The 24,115-nt window shown below is 52.0% G+C and overlaps 1 protein-coding gene across 1 annotated transcript; it reads left to right on the forward strand.

The window, feature by feature from the left end:
- The first annotated feature begins 12,064 nt into the window (after window positions 1–12,064).
- Window positions 12,065–23,440, forward strand: C1QTNF1 (C1q and TNF related 1). The gene is made up of 4 exons (XM_008048304.1): window positions 12,065–12,297; window positions 18,661–18,826; window positions 21,791–21,930; window positions 22,870–23,440. Exons 2-4 carry the CDS (start codon window positions 18,675–18,677, stop codon window positions 23,418–23,420), a joined length of 843 nt encoding a protein of 280 aa, XP_008046495.1. The 5' UTR covers window positions 12,065–12,297; window positions 18,661–18,674; the 3' UTR covers window positions 23,421–23,440.
- Window positions 23,441–24,115: the final 675 nt, after the last annotated feature.

Below are 24,115 nucleotides of genomic sequence, written 5' to 3' on the forward strand. Positions count from 1 at the left end.
GGATCGCCTGAGCCTAGCAGGTCGAGGCTGTGGTAGCCGCGAGTCCAGCCTGGGCAACAGAGTTAGACTCTGACTTTAAAAAAAAGAGCAAACTATATTTTATTTATTTATTTATTTTGGAGAGAGTGTCTCACTCTATTTCCCAGGCTGGAGTGCAGTGGCTAGATCACGGCTCACCGCAGCCTCGAACCCCTAGGCTCAAGCGATCTTCCAACTTCAGCTTCTGAGTAGTTGGGACTACAGACATGTGCCACCACACTCAACAATGTTTGGTTTTTTTTTTTTTCAGTTTTTGTGGAGGCAGGGTCTTGCTATGTTGTCCAGGCTGGTCTCGAATTCTTGTCCTCAAGTGATTCTCCCCCCTCGACCTCCCAAAGAGCTGGGGTTATAGGTATGAGCCACCACACCTGACTGGGATAACCTTCAGTTCTTCAACAACAAAGCCATCCTCAATTAAAGATTAAGAATAAATCTTCCATCTTCTGCATCTTTTTCTCTTTTAAGCTGTGTCAGTCCAGGACTTCACGAAGTCTGAGGCTCCCGGGCAGGGCAATGAGAAGTTTTCTCATTGCATTTAGGAAATTCCTAGTTCATGAGAATTCCAAGAAAGGTCCAGATTCTCGGATGTATGGACAAAGGTCTCGTAGGGACTTTTGTTTTCTCTGGTGTCCCTGCTGCAAGGGCTATTTGAGGACAGAAAAACTAAGAGAGGTTCAATCCATGTGCTAGGTCTTGCTCTTGGTGACTGGGAAACTTTCTCATGTCACTTACAGGAATGAAGACGAGCTTATCTCTGGGTTTTCCCGTATTGATAAACAGCCAGGGATGGAGGTTTTGCCAAGCCTCAGTCACATATGCCAAGAACACGAGCAACCTTTGAGTCTTCTAAGTCTAGTGGAGGCCACATCTCTAGTAGATTAAGTAGCGTTTACTTAATATTGCTGCCATGCCCTTTAAGCTCTCCCTGGGCACTGGAGGCTGGGCCTTTCTCCTTTTACTCCCAGGAGGGGGTTGGCACGTGTAGCCAAGGTCTCTGTGGGGTGGCTGCTAGGTGCTTACCAGCTGCCTCTCTTGCCCAGATGCCTCTTCTTCCCTTCCCATCTCCCTCATCCTCAGTTCTACCTGGAGGCTGGCCTCACCTGTGGGCATCTCTTCCTCTTCTCCTCTTGGATTCTCTTAGCCTTCCCAGATGTTGATACAGCAGATGGGAGGAAATTCCAAGGTAAGGAAGAATGAAACGCAGCCTCTTTGTTTTGCCCTAAACGCCCCAAACCAGCATCCCTGTTTCACATCTTCTGTCCAGATGGAGCCAGAGAGAGAGAGGCCCTCGGAGGTGTGAGAACAAAACAGAAAGTGCAGGTATGACAGCCAGGCCAGGAGCAATGGGAGAGAACATGGGAGCAGAGGTTGGAAAGAATCAAAAAAGAAGGAGCACTGTTATCATCCAAGCAGAGTTCTGTTTCTCTGGCCAAATCCTTCCTCTTCTAGTGATATGATAAGTTTCCAGAACCAACTGGTCTGACTCAGAGTTTGGGGATGAAAACTGGGCCCCCACCAGGGATGGCTCAGGAGAAGCCTGATGCAGCGATCAGGATGGCAGGCAGGCTAAGGGACTTGTTCAGAAAAAATATGTGTATGCGATTGAGACAATGTCAGCTTTTCCTATCAAGGAATGAGAGGCCTGATAGAGACTGAGGAATGCTGAAGCTCCTCCTGTCACCCTTGGCCCTGTCCATGCACTCATGTGGTTCTCTGGAAAATTTAGAACTTCAGGGCAGGAGTTCCTTCCTAACCTCTAGATCACAGAGGTCTCAAGACTCTGATCTAAAAGCTGGGTGTGGTGGCTCATGCTTGTAATCCCAGCACTTTGGGAAGCTGAGATAAGACGATCTCTAGAGCCAGGAATTCAAGATCAGCCTGGGCAACATAGTGAGACCCTCATCTCTACAAAAAAATTTTTAAAAACTAGCTAGGCATGGTGGTGTGTGACTGTAGTCCCAGCTACACAGGAGGCTGAGGCTGGAGGACTGTTTGAGCCCAGGAGTTGGAGGCTGCAGTGAGCTATGATTGTGCCACTGCACTCTAACCTAGGCAACAGAGCAAGACTCTGTCCTAAAAAAATAATAATAAATAATAAAAAAAGACTGAACAAAGCAATGAACCATCACTTTCCAAAAATGCACATGCATATTCACACAATTTGGCATTCTGTGGTAGGGGGCTCACAGATTCCCCCAACCTGTCTGTGATTCCTGGACCCCAGGTGGAGCCCCCAGTGCATGGCATGTCCCAGATTTGCCACTGTTGAGACTTGATCTCACAGGGTTGGCCACACAGGATCCCCCAACACTTTGAAGCCCAGCCCCTGCTGCCAAGAAACTGGGAGCTCTTGGCCTTCCTGGGCTCCCCCATCCTACATGGGGCATCCTTGTCCTGGGTTTCCAGCCCCCTCCACATCTGGTGGATCTCCAGACACACAGTGGTGGCCATCCCACTCCAGCTTGGCTGGCTCCCGAGGGCAGCCAGGAGGAGGGCAGCGGCTGGCTTTCCCCTGCCTGGCGGGGCACACACAGTTAATCCTCAGCGGCTGCTGTTTGGATAAAATGCGCTGGGAGCGTCGGAGGCTCCTCGGCCGCTCACATCTGGCTGGGGTTTGCTCTTTGCGCGTTTGTCCCACTTTCTTCGTCTCTTCCTTTACTTTCGAGAAACCGTGTTTCCGCTTCTGGCTAGAGACCTTGGAGCGGGCGCTGAGCAGATAAAGGTGCGGGGACCAGACCGGCTGCTGCTGGGATCTCCCTGCTCCCCTTTTCTGCGCCTTCTTCCCGGAGGACTTTTTCCCCCTGCTCTGTCTCCTCTGACAAGTCTGTGCTTCCTCCGACCTGGCCAGAACGAGGCTCTGCCGCTGGGAGATGCCCTAAGAGCCGTGTGGGGAGAGCCCCAGAGGCCGTGGGAGGACACAGCTGACAGTCCGGCTGGACGGAGGTAGGTGGCCCAGCGGGCGGATGGAGCCAGGGGGGACCCAGTGCTGCTCCTGCTCCGCTCCTGTCTTCGTGGCTCCAGCCTGATGGCCAGAGCAGGGCTGAACAGACACCTTGGCCCGGACGTTGCTGAGTGGAGTGGGAGGGGCTGGGCTAGCAGCTGTGGCAAAGGGGCAGAAAGCCTCAAAATTCCAGGGCAAACCCTGAAGTTTCTAAGTCCCTTCTGTACTCCAGGCTCTGCCGAGAGCCATGATCTTGGCTCTCCTTCTTTGGCTGTCGAGGAGGCGGGCTCTTTTGCAGAGGGATGCTGTCAGGAATAATCATACCTTCCCTCTAGTTTTTTGTAGTGTGTTTATCTTGCTTCACTTTTTTCTGGTTCCCTTCTGGAGGTGTGGTGGGAAGAGAATGGTACTTGTGCCCACTACCACCTGGGGGGATGCCCTCACCCCACCCCAATATCACCTGGACCACCTGACAGCTGGGCCTGTCCAGTCCTGTTTTGGCCAACTTGGATCTGAATAGGGAATGTTGTCTTTGGTCTTCACGTCCAACAGCCTTGGTGTTCCGAAGGGGATCCACCTTGATTGGGAAAAAACAGTGTTCCTTCCTTGGGGACCTTCCTGGGAAGTGGAGCTGCCTGTGCCACCGAGAGTGGCCCCTGGTCTGGAGCTGGCATCACTGAACCACCCGGAGCCTCCGGATAGTGTGTGTTGACCTGCTGCCCGCCGCTCAGCCCTCTGGGTCACCTCTACTGGTGCATGTGTGATCCCCACCTGTTAGCCTGGGCCCCACTGGACCAATTCCTGGGCCACGCCTGGGCTGCTTCCCGGGACCCATGCATGTATGGTTCTTCTGTGGACCCTCCATGTGCTTCAGGCACTCACGGGTCTCCCTGAGCTGTCCTTGCTTGGAAGGGAGGGAGGAAGGAAGGAGGCCACCTTTCCCTGTGATTTCTTGCTGCCTTCTCTACCTCATCTAGTTTCTAGGAATGGAGAGAACGCCACACCCTCAGAGCATTCTCCTTCTGAGCTTTGAAAATGAGAAATTCCGTGAGAAACTGTGTTTTCTCCACTACTAGCCACTTCCTGGGTCCCCAGGGAGCGTATGACGTCCTTAGAGGCTGCTCAGCCTCTGCTTTTTATAGTGCAGGCAAGTACATGCTTTCTGACTGGCGGGGCAGCTATGGGCATCGTCACAGAGAGTCACACTTGACTGGTGTGTGTGCTGCAGGGAGGGAGAGGGCATTCTCCTCCGGTCCTGCTCAATGTCCTCGCTAGCCAGAGGGGAGGGGATGAGGCAGGAAGATGAGAGGCAGAGGCTGAGGATGAGTGGGAGCCTCCCCACCCTCCCCTTAGACCTGCAAAGCTGGAAAAGCTCTTAGAGACGACCCAACAATAACCATGGTGGCAATGATAATGATGATGATGCCAGCCACAGATTTGTGTTTCCCACAAGGCAGGCACTGAGCAAAGGTTGCTTCTCAACAGTTCTATGGAGAGAACTCAGAGCTGCATAGCTCAGGGGGGTTCCTGATGTGCTGGAGGTCCCAGAGCCAGTAGATGGAAGATCTAAGACTCAAATCTGTGTCTTCACCCCCAGGGACTATGGTTTTTTTGTTGTTTTTTTTTTTGAGTTGGAGTCTCACTCTGTCACCCAAACTGGAGTGCAGTGGCCACTCCTGGCCACCGCAGCCTCGACCTGCTGGACTCCGGCAATCCTTCCGCCTCAGCCTTCCAAGTAGCTGGAACTACAGGTGCGCGCTACCACGCCCGGCTCATTTTTTGATTTATTATAGAGATGAGGTCTCGCCAAGTTGCCCAGGTGGGTCTTGAACCCACGGGCTCAGACAATCCACTCACCTCAGCCTCCCAAAGTGCGGGATTACAGGCTGAGCCACCGAGGCCGGCTAGGGGGACTACAGTTTTTAATGCCACCACCCATGCTGGGAACACTGAGCTCAGTTATCCAAGCTGTGGCTGAGACCTGAGCTTCTCAAGGTTCCAAGTTCTGCCTCCTCAGCTGCCAACAACAGGGCATGCCCCTCAGGCAGAAAGGACACAGGTCTGCTACCCAGGGGCCCTCATCTCCTCTCCTCTCCTCTCCATCTCTTCCTCCTGCCATCTGGAGTCTTCTGTGATGCCAAAGGAGGGGCCCCCAGTGGGCATGTCCAAGGAGGCAAAGACACATGGTACAGGAGGCCTTGGGTGGACCCTGTCCAGCTGCAGGACAACACTGTCCCTCCGGGCGGGTGCAGCCAGCCAGTGAGGGGCACTCTCCCCATGGGGGATGGGGTAGAGAAAGCCACACTGTCCAGGAGGGGCATGGGCTCCCTCTCACTCCTGGGACATAACCTCCCTGTTCAGGGCAACCAGCACAGCATAATTTCTTAGGAACATTCGTCTTTCTGTTGTTCTTCCTGGTACTTCCCCCTAGCTGTAATTAGCATGACTCATAAACCAAATATTCTGGCATTGAACTTCACCCATCAAAACAAAGATGAAAAGAATTTTGTAGATACAGTTTGGTGCCACAGGGACTCGAGCTTCCCATTTGCGTCTTATCCCCGGGGGTTGGGCCCTTGTAAGTCTTGGTTCCTGGGGCTAGGGACACAGGCACCAGGAAGGGCAGGAAGAATGAGAGGGTTCCATTATGGTCCCCTGATGACTGCCTGTGGCCAACTCTGCCTGACAAACTGCCAGAAGCTGCCCTTTCAGGAACAGCCTCTTCTCCTTGCTCTTTGCCCTGAGAGCCCTGGAAACATTCAAGAGGGGCAGCGGTCTCCTGAATTCTTCATCCTAGTGACTGAACTACCTCATGGACCAAGGGTTGCTATTGTCCCTGCTTAACTTGCTGAAATCTATCTTCTTAGCCAGGCATGGTGGCACGTGCCTGTAGTTCCAGCTACTTAGTAGGCTGAGGAAGGGTCACCTGAGTCCAGTAGGTCGATGCTGCCGTGAGCTCAGTGGCCGTGAGCGTGCCACTGCACTCTAGCCTGGACAACAGAGTGAGATTCCAACTCAAAAAAAAAAAAAAAAGAAAGAAAGAAATCTGCCTTCTGCTAGTGTTATGTGACACAAAAGGGCTCTCTGGACAGGACTCTGACATCTCCCTGACCCAGGGAGGGCGAGAACTCATCTGCCATTTTTTTTTCTTTTACATTTTTTGTAGAAGCAGAGTCTCACTATGTTGCCCAAGCTGGTCTTGAACCTCGAACTCCTGGGCTCAAGTGACCTCCTACCTTGGCCTTCCAAAGTGTTGGGATTACAGGTGTGAGTCACTGCTCCCAGCCCTACCATTTGCCCGTGTTAGAGAACAGTCTGGGAAACAGTGATCGAAGCCCCACCATGAATTTCTTTTTCTTTTTTTTGAGTAGGACCTTCCTGCCTCAGCCTCCCAAAGTGCTGGGATTACAGGCATGAGCCGCCACACCTGGATAGCTCAGGCAGCTGGTCTCATGAGCCTGGGATCCTCAGAGCCCTGTCCTGGGGCCTGCGCTGGGATCCTTGGCCTGGTAGGGCCTAGTCTGAACTTAACCATGGACATGCAGGATCAGGTACACTCCCTGTTTTCCTCCTCCCCAAGCTCAGCAGTGAAATACTCCAGCTTCTGCCACCCTCAGGGAGGGGTGTGCAGTGTGAGCAGGAATAGGAGCTTCTGCACGCTTTGGGAGGCACTTTTTTTTTTTTTTTTAGTTGGAGTCCCACTCTGTCACCCAGGCTGGAGTGCCATGGCACACTTACAGCCACCCCAGCATCGACCTGCTGGGCTCCAGCGATCCTTCCGCCTCAGCCTTCCAAGTAGCAGGAACTACAGGAGCTCACAACCACGCCCGGCTAATTTTTGATTTATTGTAGAGATGAGGTCTCACCAAGTTGCCTGGGCTAGTCTTGAACCCTTGGGCTCAGGCCCACTCACCTTAGCCTCCCAAAGTGCTGGAATTACAGACTGAGCCACCAAGCCTGGCCTGAGAGGCACCTTTATATCTGGGTCCTTGCCAAAGTCACAACTGCATGCCACTTGTGCATGCCACTTGTGCAAAATCACAACTGCATGCCACATGAGTGGTGCTCAGCAACACATCAGCCTCCCCTCAAGCCACCTATTCTTGCCCATACTCAATTTCTAGAACTTGACTTGGTATCTGAATGTGGCTCCAAGGGGGATGGTCTTGGGCAGGGACATAGAAGTCCCTGCCCTTCACCATCCACTGGGGCATCCGTGTCCTGTCACTGGAGTCAACACCTTCTCCAGCCTCAGACAGGGCAGGTATAGGCCTGCAGGCCCCTCCTTGGGCACCTGCCCCATCCAGGATGGCCGTCAAGACGGCTGTGGGTCGGGCTGAGCCTCAGTGTCTGACCATCTCCCTGGCTTCTGCAAGAATTTTCCTTGAAGTGAGACAGAGCAGAGCAGAAGACGGCAGGCAGAGAGGCTGAATTCAAGGGGAGGAGGAACAGAGGCAGACAGGCAGGAAGGGCAGTGTGGGGGAAGTTAAGTTCTTGGTGCCCTGTGCTGGGTCAAATGTTGCTCTTGGCCACGTCTTAGAGCCACACTTGGTGGAATGCCCCAAACTCTTTGCCTTGGGTTGCACCCTCCTCCCCAGTGGGACATCTGGCTACCAGCCGCCCTCTGCCCTGAAGACCAGGGAAGGAAAAGGACCTTGCTTGGGAAAGCTGCCAACCCTGGGTGGGTTTGAGGCGAGTGCAGACCAGAAGGCGGGCTGAGCCCTGCGACTCTGCCCTGCAGGTCTCTGGGGCTAGTCTTCAGAGCTGGAAACTGGGGCGTGCTCAGAAACACTTGGCCCCATTCTCCTTGTGAAGAGTCTAAGAGATGGGAGAATCTGGGTGGGTTTGGGATGATCACGGGGCTCTTGGGTCTTCTGGCATTCAGGGCAGGCCCCTCTCCCCATGAAGGGATACCTATGATGAGGAGATCCATCAATGTGTTTTAAGATGCCAATAGGCTGGCACCTGGCAGATCTTAGCCCATAGCATCAGTGAAGACATATATATATTCCCTGGTGGCCTATACCATGCCTGGCATGTAGTCGACACTCAGGGATCCTCTGTTGAATGAATGAATGTAAGGGCTTGACTGGTGAATATATTCCTCAAAGCTAGCAGCTGCTGCGACTGTTCCAGCTCTTATCAAGTAAGCTAATCAGTGGGTGCTCTAAACCTGAGCCCAGTGGGTGGGTGTTTTGTCGGGAGGAGCCTGGCTCTCTGGCCTCTTTCTGGAGGCCTCTAGACGTGAAGTGGGATGTGCTTTGCTGTCACACACACCTGGGTCTAACCTGAGCTCCAGCACTTCTGTGCTGTGGGACCTGGGGCAAGTGTCTCCATCACTCTGAGCCCGTCTGTGCATCTGTAAAATTGAGGATTAAGCATTGTAAGGGTTTAGCTCAGCCGTGTATGGAAAGCCCCACACCTGGAACCGAGTGGGTCCCATCAACCATAGCTGGGCTTTGCCAGAAGGAATCTCTGATAAATGCTGGGGCTACGCCTGCATCCAGGAACTCACCTGGTCATTGCACAGAACTCACAGAAATGGGCTCGAGGACAGGACTCTGTTTCCCTCTGTCTCATGGCCCTGGCTCTACACAGGCAACCTCCTTCAGCAGCAAGGGCCACTCGTGAGTGGTGTGTCTAACGCAGAACAGATTCCCTGCTACTAGGAGGTGTGTCCTCTCTGGCTTGCCTAACTCCAGCCCCCGGGGAGGTGTCATTTTGCTGAACTCCTTGTCACCTGTGCCCTTCCCGACCTGACACATCCCATGCTGTAACTGCCAGGGCTTCTAGTGCATCATCTTCTTGTTCCACGTGTCTTGAGAATCCAGGCCAGTGCTGATTGTATAGTAGGTATTCAATAAACACTTGTTGAACGAGTGACAAAGAATGTGAGACTTCAGCATGAGGTCAGTTTATATGCCACCCTGTTCTGCTGAGAACGTTTGATGCAGTGTCACCTAACACATCCTCTTTTTTCTCCATGTTCTACTTTTCTATGCATAGAGTTGAGTTTCCTGGAATAAACAAAATGCTCCCTTTGTTCCCAGGGTGGGTTTATTTGTCATTTTTCTAAGTAGAAAATAATGTGTACTCACTGTGAAAAAAGGATGTGACTCTTCTAGGGAACAGAAACAGAGAAGCCAAAATAAGAAAATGTTAAGCATTGCATTTTCATCACCAACAGATAATTGCCGCTAGCAACCAGGTGGGTGGCCTATGGGTCTCTGTGGCTGAGTGTGTGTGTATGTGCGTGTGTGTGTTTTCAACCTGTATTTCCACTGATCGCTGCTTGTGATCTTTCCATGTCAATAAACATGTATTTATAGAGGTTGCTAATTGGTGCTGCTTACTGAATCTGCCTCTCTCTCTCTTTCTCTCTCTCTCTCTCCCTTCCTTCCTTCCTTCCTTTTTCTTTCTTTTTTAGAGTCAGGATCTTGCTCTGACACCTAGGCTGGAGTGCAGTGGTGCAATCATAGCTCAGTGCAGCCTTGAACTCCTGTCCTGGGCTCAAGCAATCTTCCTACCTCAGTCTCCCAAATAGCTGGGACTACAAGCACATGCAACCAAGCCTGGCTAATTTTTTAATTTTTTGCAGAGACAGGGGCTCGCTGTGTTGCCTATCTGTTCTCAAATTCCTGGGCTAAAATGATCTTCCTGCCTTGGCCTCCTATGTTGCTGGGATTACAAGTGTGTGCTGCTGTTTCTCTTTCTTTTTTTCCCCCCTTTTTTCTTTCCCTTTCTTTCTTTCTTTCCTTCCTTCTTTTCTTTCTCTCTCTCCTTCCTTCCTTCCATAGAGCATGTGTTTCCTGGTTCGCCACAATTGCTGAGTTCACCATCCTCTTCAACCACCTTGTTTTTCTAGTTTCCCATGATATGGATGCATTGACATGTATTTAGTTAGACTGTATTCCTGGACATCAGGTGGTTTGTAGCATTGGACATAGATGTTCTGAGTACAGATAAGAGGAGCATCTCGGGAAAGGAAATCTACATGGCTGCACCAGGATTCAGCATTCTGGTGACACTTAATGGTGCACCCTGGATCTCTCCTCCAGTAACCTGAGTAAGAGAGAGTTGAACAGCTTTCGACTGTGCTTGTCTTTTTGGATGATGGCTCTGCTACCTGGGAGTGTCTGAAAGGTGAAGGTAGGATCCAAGCCAAGTTGAAGGTTAGATCCTAGGTGCTGGAGTTGCATGAGAAATGAGTTGGCACCTCCCATTCTCCACGGCCTTGCAGTCTGAGTGGGCTAGACAAGGAAACCAATGATTGTAGACCAGCACTGTCCTGGGTGCTAGGAGAGCAGCGGCAGCCACAGCACATCAGGGGGCCAGAGAAACTTCCTGGAGGAGGTGGCTTAAGGCAGAGCTCTGAAGAACACATGGATGGAGAAGGTAGTAGGAGGAAGGGGCATCTACGCACAGGAAGGGGCTTGTGCAAGAGGACGAGACTTCAAGTGTGACTTGTGCTGGGGACTGAGCGGCTTCAGGGTCTAGAGTGAAGGAAACTCACAAAGGGATGGGAATGAGCCAGATGGAAATGCTTAGGGTTTAACCACTTCCTTTGTTGGCACGGGGAGCCCTTGAAGCCAAGGGTGGCATTCAGATCTGCATTTTTAAAAGCTGCCTCTGGGAAGCAGTATGGAAGACAGATGGGAAGCAGGAGCCAGCCAGAGCCAGGGAAGAAGCGGTGTTGGAGAGGAGGGAGCCCTGAAGGGGGCTGGCAGTGGATGAGATGTGGCGGGTGCAGGAAGGGAAGGATCCAAGTGGCTCCCAGACTTCTGGCCCAGGTCTGCATAATGACACAGTCTTCCACTGAGCTGCCAGGTGGAGGGGTTGAGTTCACTGGGGGCTGTAAGGGTCTTATGGCAGAGCAAAGAGGAATAGAACCTTCAGCGATGGCGAAAAGTTCTAACAGCTGTGCTGTCCAATATGGTAGCCACAAGCCATGTGAGCACATAAAATGCGGCTCCTGTGACTGAGAACCGGATGGGTTATTTTGTTTAATTTTGACTGAAATTTCCCTGTATGGCTGGTAGCAACTGTATTGACTTAAACCTTTGCAGGCCCAGGGCTCAGTGGCCAGGTCAGGGGTGGAGACAGGGATTAGGGCATTGCCCGTGGGAGACGTGATGTGAATCAAGACAGGCAGAAAAAGGGTTTGGAGCAAGAGGAGCTGAGAGCCGAGGAACAGTTCTGGAGAGCACCTGTCTTAAAGGGGAAGATCTGTAAGGATAAACACTGGGAGCGTGGGCCGAACCCCGGGCACAAGAAGAGGGTAGTCAACACTGGCAGATGCTTTGAAGTGCTAATTGGTTGGGCATGGTGGTTCATGTCTGTGATCCCAGCAATTTGAGAGGTCAAGTCAGGAGCATCTCTTAAGGCTAGGAGTTCAATACCATCCTGGGAAACATAGTAAGACCCCATTTCTAAAAAAATCAGTCAAAGAACTGAGTGTGGTGGTGGATACCTATAGTATCAGCTACTAAAGAGGCTAGGGCAAAGGATTGCTTGAGGCCAGGAGTTCAAGGCTATAGTGAGCTATGAATGAGCCATTGCACTCTAGGTTAGGTGACAGAATGAGACCCTTTCTCATAGATAGATAGATAGATAGATAGATAGATAGATAGATAGATAGATAAAGTACTCATGAAAGAGGAAAGCAGAAGAGTGCTTGGTGCCAAGCCCTTGGTGACAAGGGTCATGGGCTATTTTAACAAGAGCAGTCGGAGTGGGTCCCGGCGAGAGGCGGGCCCATGAGAGACTGAGCTGAGTTATCTTCTTGACCTACATACCAGTAGACTTGGGTCAAAGTCCTGTCCTATGCCAGCCTTCCTCAGCAGATGCTTGGAAAATTCTGGGAGATGTCCAGGCCCTAGACAACCAGACAAAGACGTTTGTGCTGCTCAGAGGCCTGGGTGGGGCAGGGCACCGAGCCATGGAATTCCCAGGTTCTTTCCTCCCTCTGTCTTGGGAGCGGTCAGACCCTGAGGGTGTCGCCACTGCTGGTGGTGGGAAAGTGGGCCGCAGGCCAGGCCACCTGCAGAGCAGACTCATGCCACTGGCTGCCAGTGCCTCTTCTCTCTCACACGGTTCTCAAAGCAGGGGCAAATCGGCCGCCTGAGGCTTTGCAGCTGGGGGTGAGCTGAGGACAGATGCTCTACTCAAGGAAATCTTTGTTTTCACGGGACAGAGCCATAGCTCTGGAGGCCAGGCTGGCCAGGTGCCCCGAAGGCCCAATGCCTGACAGCTCATGTGGCCTCCTTGTTTGCAGGGCCTGGGCAAAAATTTAGACTGAGGCCCACTCTCCGCTCCAGGTGAGTCCTTCTTGGCCAAAGTGCAGTTGCTCCAGGAGGGGAGGGAGATGCATTAGGACTGGGGAAAATGTTTGGCCTCTCTTCACTGTTTTGTCCCAAGCCAATCAGAGAAAAGGAAACCTTTGCTTATTAACTCGCAAGTAGCTCTGGAAGAAGCTGTCTTCATCCCTGAACTTGGACTTTGGAAGTAGCCCGATAAATCCCACACCTTAAGAAACAAACCCTCCTTTTGCAACATAGACAGCAGCTTCTTAGAAAAGGGAAGGTAGGAAATTCAGAGGCAGGCTCTGCTCACCTCCACCTGGCCAGAGTTCCTTCAAGGGCCCCCATCCTCATTGCTGCTTCCCCTACAAGTTTGGGGGCAGGGGGAGAGTCCGAGACCAGCTATGGCTGCCCAGTTATAGAACGGGACATTTGGTATAAAATGGGCTTCTGGAAGAGGTGAACAAATGTCATTTATCAACCAGAAGCCACTCTGTCCCTGGCTTCCCAACACCAGGAGTTTGGTCAATGGGCAGTAAGTGTAACAAATGGCTATTGGGGGATGGAAAGGGCTGTGAGCAGATGTCGTATGGGGTTCAGAGCACCCTAACATGGCACCCTCCTTTCTCTTGGCACCCCAGTATCTGAAGCCTCTTGTAGCAACTGGAGAGCACTAAGTGTCTTGGCAGAAGACTCCCCTCGAATGTCAAAGCCGAGTGGGAGAGGGCTCAGGGCTTCTATTCTGATTAAGAGGACATTGGGGAGTTGAAAATGGTGAGAGGAGGTGTCAAGAAGGGATGGTGATGACTGAGGGGTGGTCGATGCTGTGTTGAACAAGGAGTGTTTGGGTGCTAAGTTGTATTCTTGCACTAGTGGCCGTTAGGTGTGGGATAAAGTCCTATCTTACGCCAAGCTTCCTCAGGAGATGCGTGGGGATTTGGGGGTAATGTCCAGGCCCTAGAAAAGCCAGACAACAATGTTTGTCTTGGATGGGTTGAGATCTGGGAGCTAGCCAGAGCCTCTGGAAAGCCACTGACCAGGCAAATGGTAGAAAGGAGAGTTGACTTTCAGGAGCTATTAAAGAGGAATGGGGACCGATTAGATGTGGCAGATGCACGAGAGAGGAAAGAGTTTCAATGACTCCCAGATTTCTGGCCTGCTATTTGTTCACGGTTCCCACTTCCTCTCCCACTGACTTCATTTTAATTTAGAGCAGAGCCGTCCAACCAAACTTTCTACGATGATTGAAGTGTTCTATTCTATACTTTCCAATATGGCAGCCACTAGCTACATGTAGCTACTGCATGCTTGAAATGTGGCTAGTGTGGCCGAGGAACTGAATCTTAAATTTTATTTCTGTTTAATTCATTTATACTTAAGTAGCCACATGTGGCTAGCAGCCACTGCACCGGACAGCTCAGGTCTAGAGTGTTAGCCACTTACCATGTTGATTCAACATGTGCCGTACTGTCTTGAGCTATAATTGAGTACCTGTCTGTTTCCTTCACTAGCCTGTTAGATACTTGAGGTCAGGGAGTATATTTAATTGATGGTTGAATCACTTCCTCCCAAGCTCTTGCACAATGCTGTGCAAATCACTGGCATTCAGTAAACCAGGCCTGTGTTAGATTGTCAACTGAGAGGGCAGCTTTGACTTGTCTTTCAAGACACCTTCCAGTTCAAGGAGATTATAAGTTTCTTGCCTCTCAGAGCAGCTGCTTAGCCAATGAGGATTAAGGAGAAGGAAAACAGTGTTTACAAAATGCTTTTGTCAAGTGGCACTGGACTGGGTGGAGCATCAGAACAAAATCTGTAAGCACAGTCCCAGAGCTCCAGGTATCACAGATGACTCAAAGGCATGACAATATGAAGGCGGGGTCAAAATATAACGGGACCGATTTTAGACAAAGATAGGGAAACTTGAACTGGTCTGTGAATATTGTCTCCTTAAAGGATCCATCGCAGATCCATGCACGATTTGGGAAGGGATAAAAGTTATAAACAAGGAAGTCTTCTGAGAATTCCTGTCCTCCCCCAGGTCTTGTAAGGAGCCCAATTTCTCCTTTCCTCCTCCTGTAAAGTGGGGTTCAGTCCCTCTGGGGAGAGGTTCAGGTGGAGGTAGGTGATGTGGGTTGGGGAAAAGGGCACGTGTGGGTTGGGGAAAGAGTTGCAGATCCTCAGAGACATGGGTGGGAGAAAAAGGTCATAGAATGATCATGGAATCTGGCTCTTATTCATTGGATTTGGGAAAGGCAAGTAAAGGGCTTGAGTCATGTTGAAAATGTCTTTGGTTGTCTTCACCACAACATAGTCTAGAGATTGGAGCATGTGGGTCTAGATTCACAAGGGTTACACACCACTGGTCAACAAGTCCTGGGGGCCACTTCTCTGGACTTGCCTCTGCTGTGCTTAGCACATTCTTCCAGATAACCTCACTTGGGGCAAAACCTCACCCTTTATAGGGGGGCTTCATTTTGCTGGAAATTGCTAAAAGTCATCTGGAGCCAAGTTTGGTCAGATGTTGGGAAATACTGCTTTTGCCCAGAAGTGACTAAAATGATCATAATGTCTTGATGCTAACTTTGCTGTGGGGTTTGGTAAAATGGGCCTTCAGATCTCTTCAAAGAAGGAAAGATTTCAGTCTGGGTTTGCTCTGGCTCCAGAGAAGAGGCTCTTGAGGAGAGCCACCACCGGCCTTGGTGGCCCTCGCTGCTCCCTCAGCTTGGAGCCTCTGGCTCTCTGCTGGGCGGTCCCAGGCCCCCCCCAATGACATCATCATCCCTAAAGGGGCTGCACCGGGGGCCCCAACCTTTCTGACCTAGGTGTGGAAGACTCCTTTTCCAGACTAGAAAGGGATATGTCAGCATGAAACAACAACAACAACAACAACAAAAGAAGCTGGTTCCATTAGGGTAGGACACTGGTTCTTAGTTAGGGGTAATTGTTCCCCTCAGGGGACAGACCCGTGTCAATGTCTGGAGATGGTTGTCACATCTGGGGAGGGAAGGGATAATGGCATCTAGTGGGTGGAGTCCTGGCATATTGCTAAGCACCCCACTAAGGTACAAGACAACTCCCCCTTCCAACAGGGAATGAACTAGCCCCATGTGGCAATAGTGCCAAGATTGAGAAACCCTCGGGTAGAATAATCCAGGGTTGCTTATCACTTCCTTTGTTGTTACTCTCCAACTTCTCCAGAATGAATACATTCTGAATTCAGGGAAAAACAAGTTTAAAAAAAGGAAAATCTCTTTTCCTTTTAACTGGCGCAAACTTGGCACCTAAAAGGGAAATAAATGAGTGGTTATTAAGGCGCCGAGGAAAAACAGAGGAAATACAGAAATAGAGAAATAAACATATTTAGTGAGTTCAATTTGACAAATATTTGTTGACACCCGTGGAGTTCAGGGTGCTGCAGGATGCTGGCTTGGGGATATCGCAGGCCTGGAGAAGGTCACGCACAGTATGCTGGGTAGAATCTTGCAGGCCAAACAAAACTCTCGGCAGCCTGAGACAACATGCAAAACAAACTTTAAAAAAGAGGACAGAGAGTTTCTTCCCAGTGGAAGGACCTGAGAAGACTTCAGGAAGAAGATGAGATGCTTGCGTCGGGGTCTGAAGACAGGGTAGGTAGGATGTTGTTGCCATCTGAGGTCAGCCCCTCTGAGTTCAAGTGCAGCCACCCTGCTTAAAAGTTGAACAGTCTGAAGATAATTAGCTTCTCTAAGTCTCTGTTTTCTCATTTATAAATTTGGTATAATAATGAATGAATATTGTCTTCTTGAAGGATTCACTGCAGGTCCATCTGAGAGCTGTGATGGGATAAAAATTGTTAATGGGGATGTGTTCTCAAACGTAACCCTAACTTATAGGGCTATAAGGATTAATTGAAGTGATCCAGACACCGAACACAGTGCCTGGTGCAGTCATCACTCCTGCTAACTGTATGCCAGTAAAAGAGAGGAGGGGAAAGGATATTCCAGGAAGTATGCAGGTAGGTAGGTGTCAGGAGTTTGGGGTGGGGGCAGGTATAGTGGCTAACGCCTGAAGATCTAGCACCTTGGGAGGCTGAGATGGGAGGACAGTTTAAGGCCAGATGTTCAAGATCAGCCTGTGTAAGACAGTGAGACCCATCACCACACACAAAAAAATTAGCTGGGCATGGTAGCACACCTGTAGTCCCAGCTACTTGGGAGGCTGAGACTGGAGGATCCTTTGATCCCAGGAGTTCGAAGTTACAGTGAACCATGATTACACCACTGCACTCCATCCTGGGCAAAAGAGTGAGACTCTCTCTCTCTCTCTCTCTCTCAAAAAAAAAAAAAAAGAAAGTCTGGGGGACAGTGGTGACTAGAACCTGTTATTCTAAGTGTGGTCAACAGGGGTTTCATGAAAATGCAGATCCCTCAAGGCCATGACCCAGATTTGCTGAATCCAAAGCTGATTTTAAAAAGAATCCCCAGGTGAGCACATTAAAATTTGAAAAGTGGGAGGCTGGCACACAGGAGGGGAGTCCCGTGAGGTATAGCTGAAGAGTGGGGATCAGTCTAGGGACAGCTGTGTACACCCTGCCAAGGAGCCTGGAGAGATAATAGATGGATAGACAGATAACTTTGATATATATTTTATCAGTCCACCTATGCACATACACACTTTCTTTGGCAAGTGGTGGGGAGCTATCAGAGATTTGGGGTGGGAGGACTTGTCCAAGTAGCCTCTTTCTGCACCAGGGCACCGGCGCCCAGCAGTTCCTCCTCCCCCTGCTCTTGACTTGGCATGGGGGCTCAGCAGGGGCCGCTGTGGGATCACTTGCGCTCCTCGTGAAAACACAGCCAAGAAGTCCCACCAGTGGGAGGCGTACGTCTGTCAAGGCCCCAACGCCCCGAGGGATAGAATGTTTACAGGGAGTTCATAGCTCCCAGGATGAGTAAAAAGTAGCAGCCATCTGGGTATATAACCACTGAGAAAAGGAAAATCCATCTTCCTTAAGCATCTAAGAGGAATTAAAAGAGAAAAATCAGGCATAGGACCTTTCAAGAGGTTTCCCCTTGCTTTTACTATTTGCCTCTCAAGAAAGACCTGGAGTCCACGCCTGCCTTCACTGCAAGGCTCTCATGCTTGCTAGGCCTCAGTTTCGCACTGGGTAGGTGAGAGGGTTGAACGAGGTGTGTGCATGGATCCTGTGAGGCTTCGAGTTTCACGTTTTGGCAAACAAAGATGGGTTAGAGTTGACCATGCTGGCCCTCTCTCACGGTGGGGAGGTTCTCCAGCCCACCGAACAGCCAGAGGGTGAGTGAGTCCAGACCCCAGACTCCCAGGTGAGCTGCTCACAGGGAAGACTGGATGTTTTGCCTAGTTCAAATTCAAGCACTGTCCCTACTAGACTCTCTGGAACCCCCAGTGGACACCTCTGTCTAGAAGGACTGTCTCAATACTGGATGAGCTTTTGCCCAAAGCACTGTGGTGAGATACAAGGGATGGGCTTCCATGAATGATGACCACCCTCCAGGGTACACGTCCCTAAAAGTATGCGTACATGTCCTTAAAGTAGATGCTGAGGACGCTCACCGATACGCCCCCTGGTGGCCAGAAAGCAGCTTTCAGCTACCTTCCCAGCGTCTACCAGAGTCGAGGGGCAATGATTACTCAAAACTCAGCTGGGATTTTGCTCATTGTCCTGAGAGTCGGTAAATAGTTGTCCGTGAGGCCAGTGGCTGATGAGGTCTCCTTCCTGAGAGGCAGCGTGGGCACAGACAGCTCAGCGAAGATTCAATGCTGGCCTGCCAGGCTTAGGCTCCTGGGACAGTGGGTGTATGCATATGCGTGTGCATGCAGGTGTGTGCACTTGCATGTGAGTGTGTGTGCACGCACGTGTGTGCATGTGAGTGTGTGCACGTGAGTTTGTGTGTCATGCACTCAACTTTGCTGAGCGTGTGTGTGTGAGTGTGCATGTGTATATGAGTGTGTATGTGTGAGTGTGTGCATGCATGCACTCTGCTGAGTGTGTGAGCGTGTGCACGTGCATGTGAGTGCATGGATATGTCAGTGTGTGTGCATGCGAGTGTGTGCATGTTCATGAGAGTGGGTGCACATGTGAGTGTGCCTGCACATGTGAGTGTGTGTGTGCACATGTGCGTGTGTGCATATGTGAGTGTGGGCGCATGTGCATGTGAATGCATTGAGAGTGTGCATGCATAATTCATGGGTGTGTGTGTGTGTGTGTGTGTGTGTGTGTGTGTGTGTGTGGTTGACCCCGAACGAGCATACCTGAAGTATCTCTCAGTGGTGTGGGGCCAGGCAAGCGCCCCAGATGTCCCAGCTGTTTCTCTGCGGAGTCCCTTCCTAATCTGGTTCCTTCCCCCTGTGTCACTTTCCCATCAGGGTGCAGCGGGAAGATGGGATCCCGTGGATGGGGACTCGTGCTGGCGTGTTGTCTGCTGCTGGCCTTTGCCTGTGGCCCGGTCTTGAGCCGTGTGCATGTCCAACAGGAGCAGCAGGAACAGGAGGGCACCAGGGAGCAGCCACCCCCGCCGGACCATGCCGAGAGGTGAGGGGCCACGAGGGGGCCATGGCAGGAGCCCCAGCTGGCCAGGCTGAGCCTGAGGCCAGTCACTGTGAGATGGAAGGAGCCAGAGCCACAGCTGAGGCGTGGCCATGGTGGAGTCTGGCATTCTTTTTGGCGACCTGGGCACCTTATCTGAAACTGGGGACAGTGACCTAACCTCATCCCAAGTGCAAAGGACTGTGGTCTGCAGGTGGTTTGGTAACCGTGTCCCTAAATAAAGAGCTGACCAAGCCCCTACACCGCCCTTCAGCCTGTATTTCCATTCTCACTTTGTCCCTTGAGAATTTTTGCCAGGATTCTGGGCACCACTTGGAGGCAGGGACAGTGGCTTTAGGAGATATGTTGGCCCACGACCCGCACGTCGCATCAAGCTGCAGGACGGAAGAGGATGGGTGGAGTGGAGAGGGCAAGTGTTGGCTTCCCTTGAAGAGTATGAAGGACTCTGGGTGGCCTCTGGGGTGTATCCATGACCTGCAATGACATGGGGACTCCAGGCCACTTGGGATGCTTTGTGGGATGTACAAAATGTTCAGAATGACTCATTAAACTGCTATTCATCTAGCATAAGGTCCTGAAGACCCCGCTGACAACTCAAAGCTGCCTTTGGGGCTCTTCAATATTTGAGTTTTGGGCAGACTTGATACTGGGGGCTTCAGGCTATCTTTAGTGCACCATGGAATTGGGTGGGATTTGGGGCCAAGTCACACCTTCTTTCTACTTCTGCTTCCTGTTTTTTTGATTGAGTGCCTCCTATCAGTCAGGCCCTCCACTAGACTGGCCGACAGGCCAGTGGCACAGTCCTGGCCTCTAGGAACCCCGAAGCTGTGAGGAAGACAGACACACACGTGATCATATAGTGAGGTCAGTAGGTTCCATAGTATAGGAGAGAGAGAGAGAGAGACTAAGAGGAGTGAGCAATACCTGCATTCTTTTCTTTTCTTTTTTTTTTTTTTTGAGTTAGGGTTTCACTGTGTTGCACAAGCTGGAGTGCAGTGGTATGATCATGACTCACTGTAGCCTTGACCTCCTGGGCTCAAGAGATCCTCCTGCTTCAGCCTCCCAAATAGCTGGGACTATAGGCGTGTGCACCATGCTCAGTTAATTTTTTTTTTTTTGTAGAGACATGGTCTCACTATGTTGCCCAAGCTGGTCGGGAACTCCAGGGCTCAAGCGATCCTCCCGCCTCAGTCTCCCAAAGTGCTGGGATTATAGGTGTGAGCCACCACACCTGACCTGATACCTGGGTCTTTAAGGATGCCTAGGGCCTCCCAGGTGCAGAAGGAGGGAAAAGCCACTTCAGCCAGAACTGTGCATGCAGCGGCGTGGCTGACAATGTTGGGCCTGGTGGGTGGTTTGAGGTAGGAAGAGCTGGAGGGTGGAGGGTAGAGGACGGGAGGGCAGGTGAGGCTGGGGGCAGTTCAGTCTTGTGGGGGAGGGTCTTATCTGATCTTAATCCCATAGGGAATGTGGCACACAGAGAAGGTTCTAGCAAGAATACTGGAGGGAGGCTGCAAAGAGGATGAACGGATGTGGGGAGAGGTTGAAGATATGTCAATCAAAATGGCAGTGGTGCCTTAGGGATGTGCGGGTCAGGGCCTGGGTCTGGAGGGTGTGAGGCCGTTGGGGGAGGGACTGAGCCCTCAGGACTCGGCTGAATGTCATGGGGAGGCCAGTGAGGCACCTGAAGTGAGGCTGAAGACTCCATCCTGGGTTACTCGTGATGAGGCCAGACAGAATTTGGAAAGAGAAGTTTCCAGTGGTGACGAGATGGGGACGGGGGTGTCAGTTTTGGATACGTGATGTTTGTGGAGCCCTGTTGAATTTTAAGATGGAGACTTCAGGTGAGAAGTTTAAAGTCAAGGTCTGGGGCTTAGGAGAGAGGTAGGGATGCGAATGTGCGTCTGGGAGTCCCAGGCTTGTGGGTGGCTGAACTCTGGGCGTGCAAATCCATTTCCTGGATTATCTGGTGTTCAAAAGTGGAAACAGAGTTAGATAAGGGTTGGTGCCCTGGCAGGGACTTCGCTGCCACCAAGATGGGTCTGCACAGCCCTGGAGCCTGGGCAAGAGGAACCATAAGCAAGAGAGCATGATACAATGCTGTCAGATGCCACGAGGAGGCAGCATGGAGCTGTCACCGTCCATCCTGCTAACAAGCCTGTCCTTCCTGCTTCAGGTTAGGAAACATTAGCATCTCCTGCTGTTGCAGCTCAAAGGAATTCTAAAGATCTAGTAGAAACCTCTTGTTTACAATGAGTCAGTTTAATGTATTATGTTCTAGAATCACAGATGTGTGGTAGGGAGTCGCAACATTGTATGGCGTCATTGGCCCCTCTCCTGACTGGGTGGGGGGGGGGGGGGGGGGGCGGGTGGCTCAAGCCTGTAATCCCAGCACTTTGGGAGACCGAGGTGAGGGGGTTGCCTGAGCCCGCGGGTTCGAGACTCGCCTGGGTGACTTGGCGAGACCTTGTCTCTACACTAAATCAAAAATTAGCCGGGTGTGGTAGCGTGTGCCTGTGGTTCCACCTACTTGAAAGGCTGAGGCGGAAGGATCGCCAGAGCCCAGCAGGTTGACGCTGGGGTGGCCGTGAGCGTGCCACTGCACTCCAGCCTGAGCGGAAGAGGGAGACTCCAACTCAAAAAAAAAAAAGTCCGTGTCCTGAAGGCATGGGTTTCTCCCAAGCAGCCTGGCTGCAAAGCCCTCCTATCTTTGCTATTTGTGTTATTGTTGTTTCCACAACTGTTATTGTTGTGAACACAAGCAGGAGCTCCTTCTGTAGTCAGGACTCCAGAGTTCGCCTTGAGCCAATGTAGACACAGAGATTAGATGCCCAGGTGAGACAGGAGAGGCCACGCCAGGCACCCCGGGGCCCACTGGGGTGGCAGAAGAGAGAAGCATTCTCAGGCCTGAGAGTTCATGACTTTTACTGTGATGCTTTATTCCCTCAGGGCTGAAGAAAAACATGAGAAATACAGGCCCAGCCAGGGTGAGGAGCTCCCGGCTTCCCGGTGCTTTCGCTGCTGCGACCCCGGTGCCCCCGTGTACCAGGTGACCCCAGTGCCCCAGATCAACATCACGATCTTGAAAGGTCAGACTGTTGCAAAGATATAAGCGCGGGACCTCTGGGGGCGGATCTGGAGGGAGATTGGGGCGTGGCGAAGTTGAATGAATCCCTGGGGACCGGAAGCAGAGGCAGGCTGTCATCTAGAGGGGAGGCAGAGGGAAACCCCACTGAGAGGCTCTGGCACCTTTCCAAGAGGAGGGATTGGAAGGGGGTCCACAGGACCCAGAGCAGGAGAGGGCGCCCATGGGCTTCTCGGGGCCCATCCTCCAGTCGGGCTTCCATACGCCTTGTGTCAAGGCCTGGTGCCCCCAACCTGCTTTCGGAAATGCCATCTGATCACCGTGGTTCTGCACACAGGGGATAACCTTGCAGAACCCTGCAAAATCTAACGGGGCACGCCTGCAGTCCAGATCCTGAGCCCAGTCCTGACATCTGCAGTTCATTTGCTCAGAGTGAGCTGTAGGCCTGGCCACAGAGCCTGTTGCTTTTGGATAAACCCATATGTTCCTTTTACTTTGCCAGAGCTTTCCAGAAGGGGAAAAAAATTATTGCTTCTGGATGAAAACAGAGCAATCCTTGAGGCTGAGTCTGTTTGCTTGACCAGTTTGGGAACCAAAATGCCCCAGTGCCAGGTTGGGAAGTCTCCCATGGGGGCGGGGGGAAGGGGCAGTAGTGACATTTGCCCTGTCAGGACTGTGGTGCCGTACCAGGATGGCGCCCAGGGCAAGACAATGTGAAGCCAAGGTGCAGGACAACCACCCGATTTCCCACTTAAAAAAAAATGATTAAAAATTTTTTTTTGTACAGACACTGTCTCTCTGTGTTGCCCAGGCTGATCTCAAACTCCTGGCTTCAAGCCATCCTCCCGCCCTGGCCTCCCAAAGTGCCAGGATGACAGCCATGAGCCACTGCGCCCGGCCTAGATTGCTGACTTCACGGCAAGTGTTTTCCTGCCTCTTTTAGGTGAGAAGGGCGACCGCGGCGATCGAGGCATCCAAGGGAAATACGGCAAGACGGGCTCCGCGGGCGCCAGGGGCCATATTGGACCCAAAGGGCAGAAAGGTTCCATGGGGGCCCCGGGGGACCGGTGCAAGAACCACTACGCCGCCTTCTCGGTGGGCCGGAAGAAGCCCCTGCACAGCAACGACTACTACCAGACAGTGGTCTTCGACACGGAGTTTGTGAACCTCTACGGCCACTTCAACATGTTCACTGGCAAGTTCTACTGCTACGTGCCCGGCATCTACTTCTTCAGCCTCAACGTGCACACCTGGAACCAGAAGGAGACGTACCTGCACATCATGAGGAACGGGGAGGAGGTGGTGATCCTGTACGCGCAGGTGAGCGACCGTAGCATCATGCAGAGCCAGAGCCTGATGCTGGAGCTGCAGGAGCAGGACGAGGTGTGGGTGCGCCTCTTCAAGGGTGAGCGCGAGAACGCCATTTTCAGCGACGAGTTCGACACCTACATCACCTTCAGTGGCTACCTGGTCAAGCACGCCGCCGAGCCCTAGCTGGCTGGCCACTCCCTGCTGTGCCGCCAGAGGCTGACCTCCCTTCCTCTTGCTGTCCGACCCCCCCGCGCGCCGTGCGGACCCCAGGGCCCGGCACCAGGCTGACCCCCCCCACCTCTTCTTCCTCACACCTCCGAGCCTGGCTTCCTCGGCCTCTGCTTCCCCAGCTTTGGCATTCAACAAGACGGCTTTGTGGGCCGGGGCGCAGAGACACAGCCATGCGGTCCCGGATCGTGCAGCCTCCGTAGGGAGTTGACGGCAGATGAAATCACTGGGGCGGGGTGCCTGGAGGATGGCCGGGGACCTCTGGCTCCCCTCTGCAGACACATCCTTAGGTGACCCCGCATGGCGCATCGTTGTGTGGTGGCCGGGTGTCCCAGAGCATAGCACCGCTGCTGCTCTTGTCCCTGGGATACCTAGGCAAATTCCAAAGGCCTTGAAAGAATCAAAGTAAACCATGTAAGGGAAGAGGAAAGTGTTGCTATTATTGCCCTCTCTGGGCAACCTGCTGGCTCCTGAGGGAGGGTCTTTTCTGCCTGAGGTTGCATGAGACTCTGTCTAAGGGAAGCTCTAGGTGGGAGCCCTGGGGGCCAGGGAGGGGCTCCAGGGAACCACATCTGGCTTAAGGTCACATAGGGAACTTCTTGGGGGACAGTTGGACCCACGTTCATGCTCTGTTGACGTCCATGCCCCGT

Source organism: Carlito syrichta, unplaced genomic scaffold (assembly GCF_000164805.1).
Source record: "Carlito syrichta isolate Samal-C Ts95f unplaced genomic scaffold, Tarsius_syrichta-2.0.1 Scaffold123321, whole genome shotgun sequence".
NCBI classification, from domain to species: domain Eukaryota; kingdom Metazoa; phylum Chordata; class Mammalia; order Primates; family Tarsiidae; genus Carlito; species Carlito syrichta.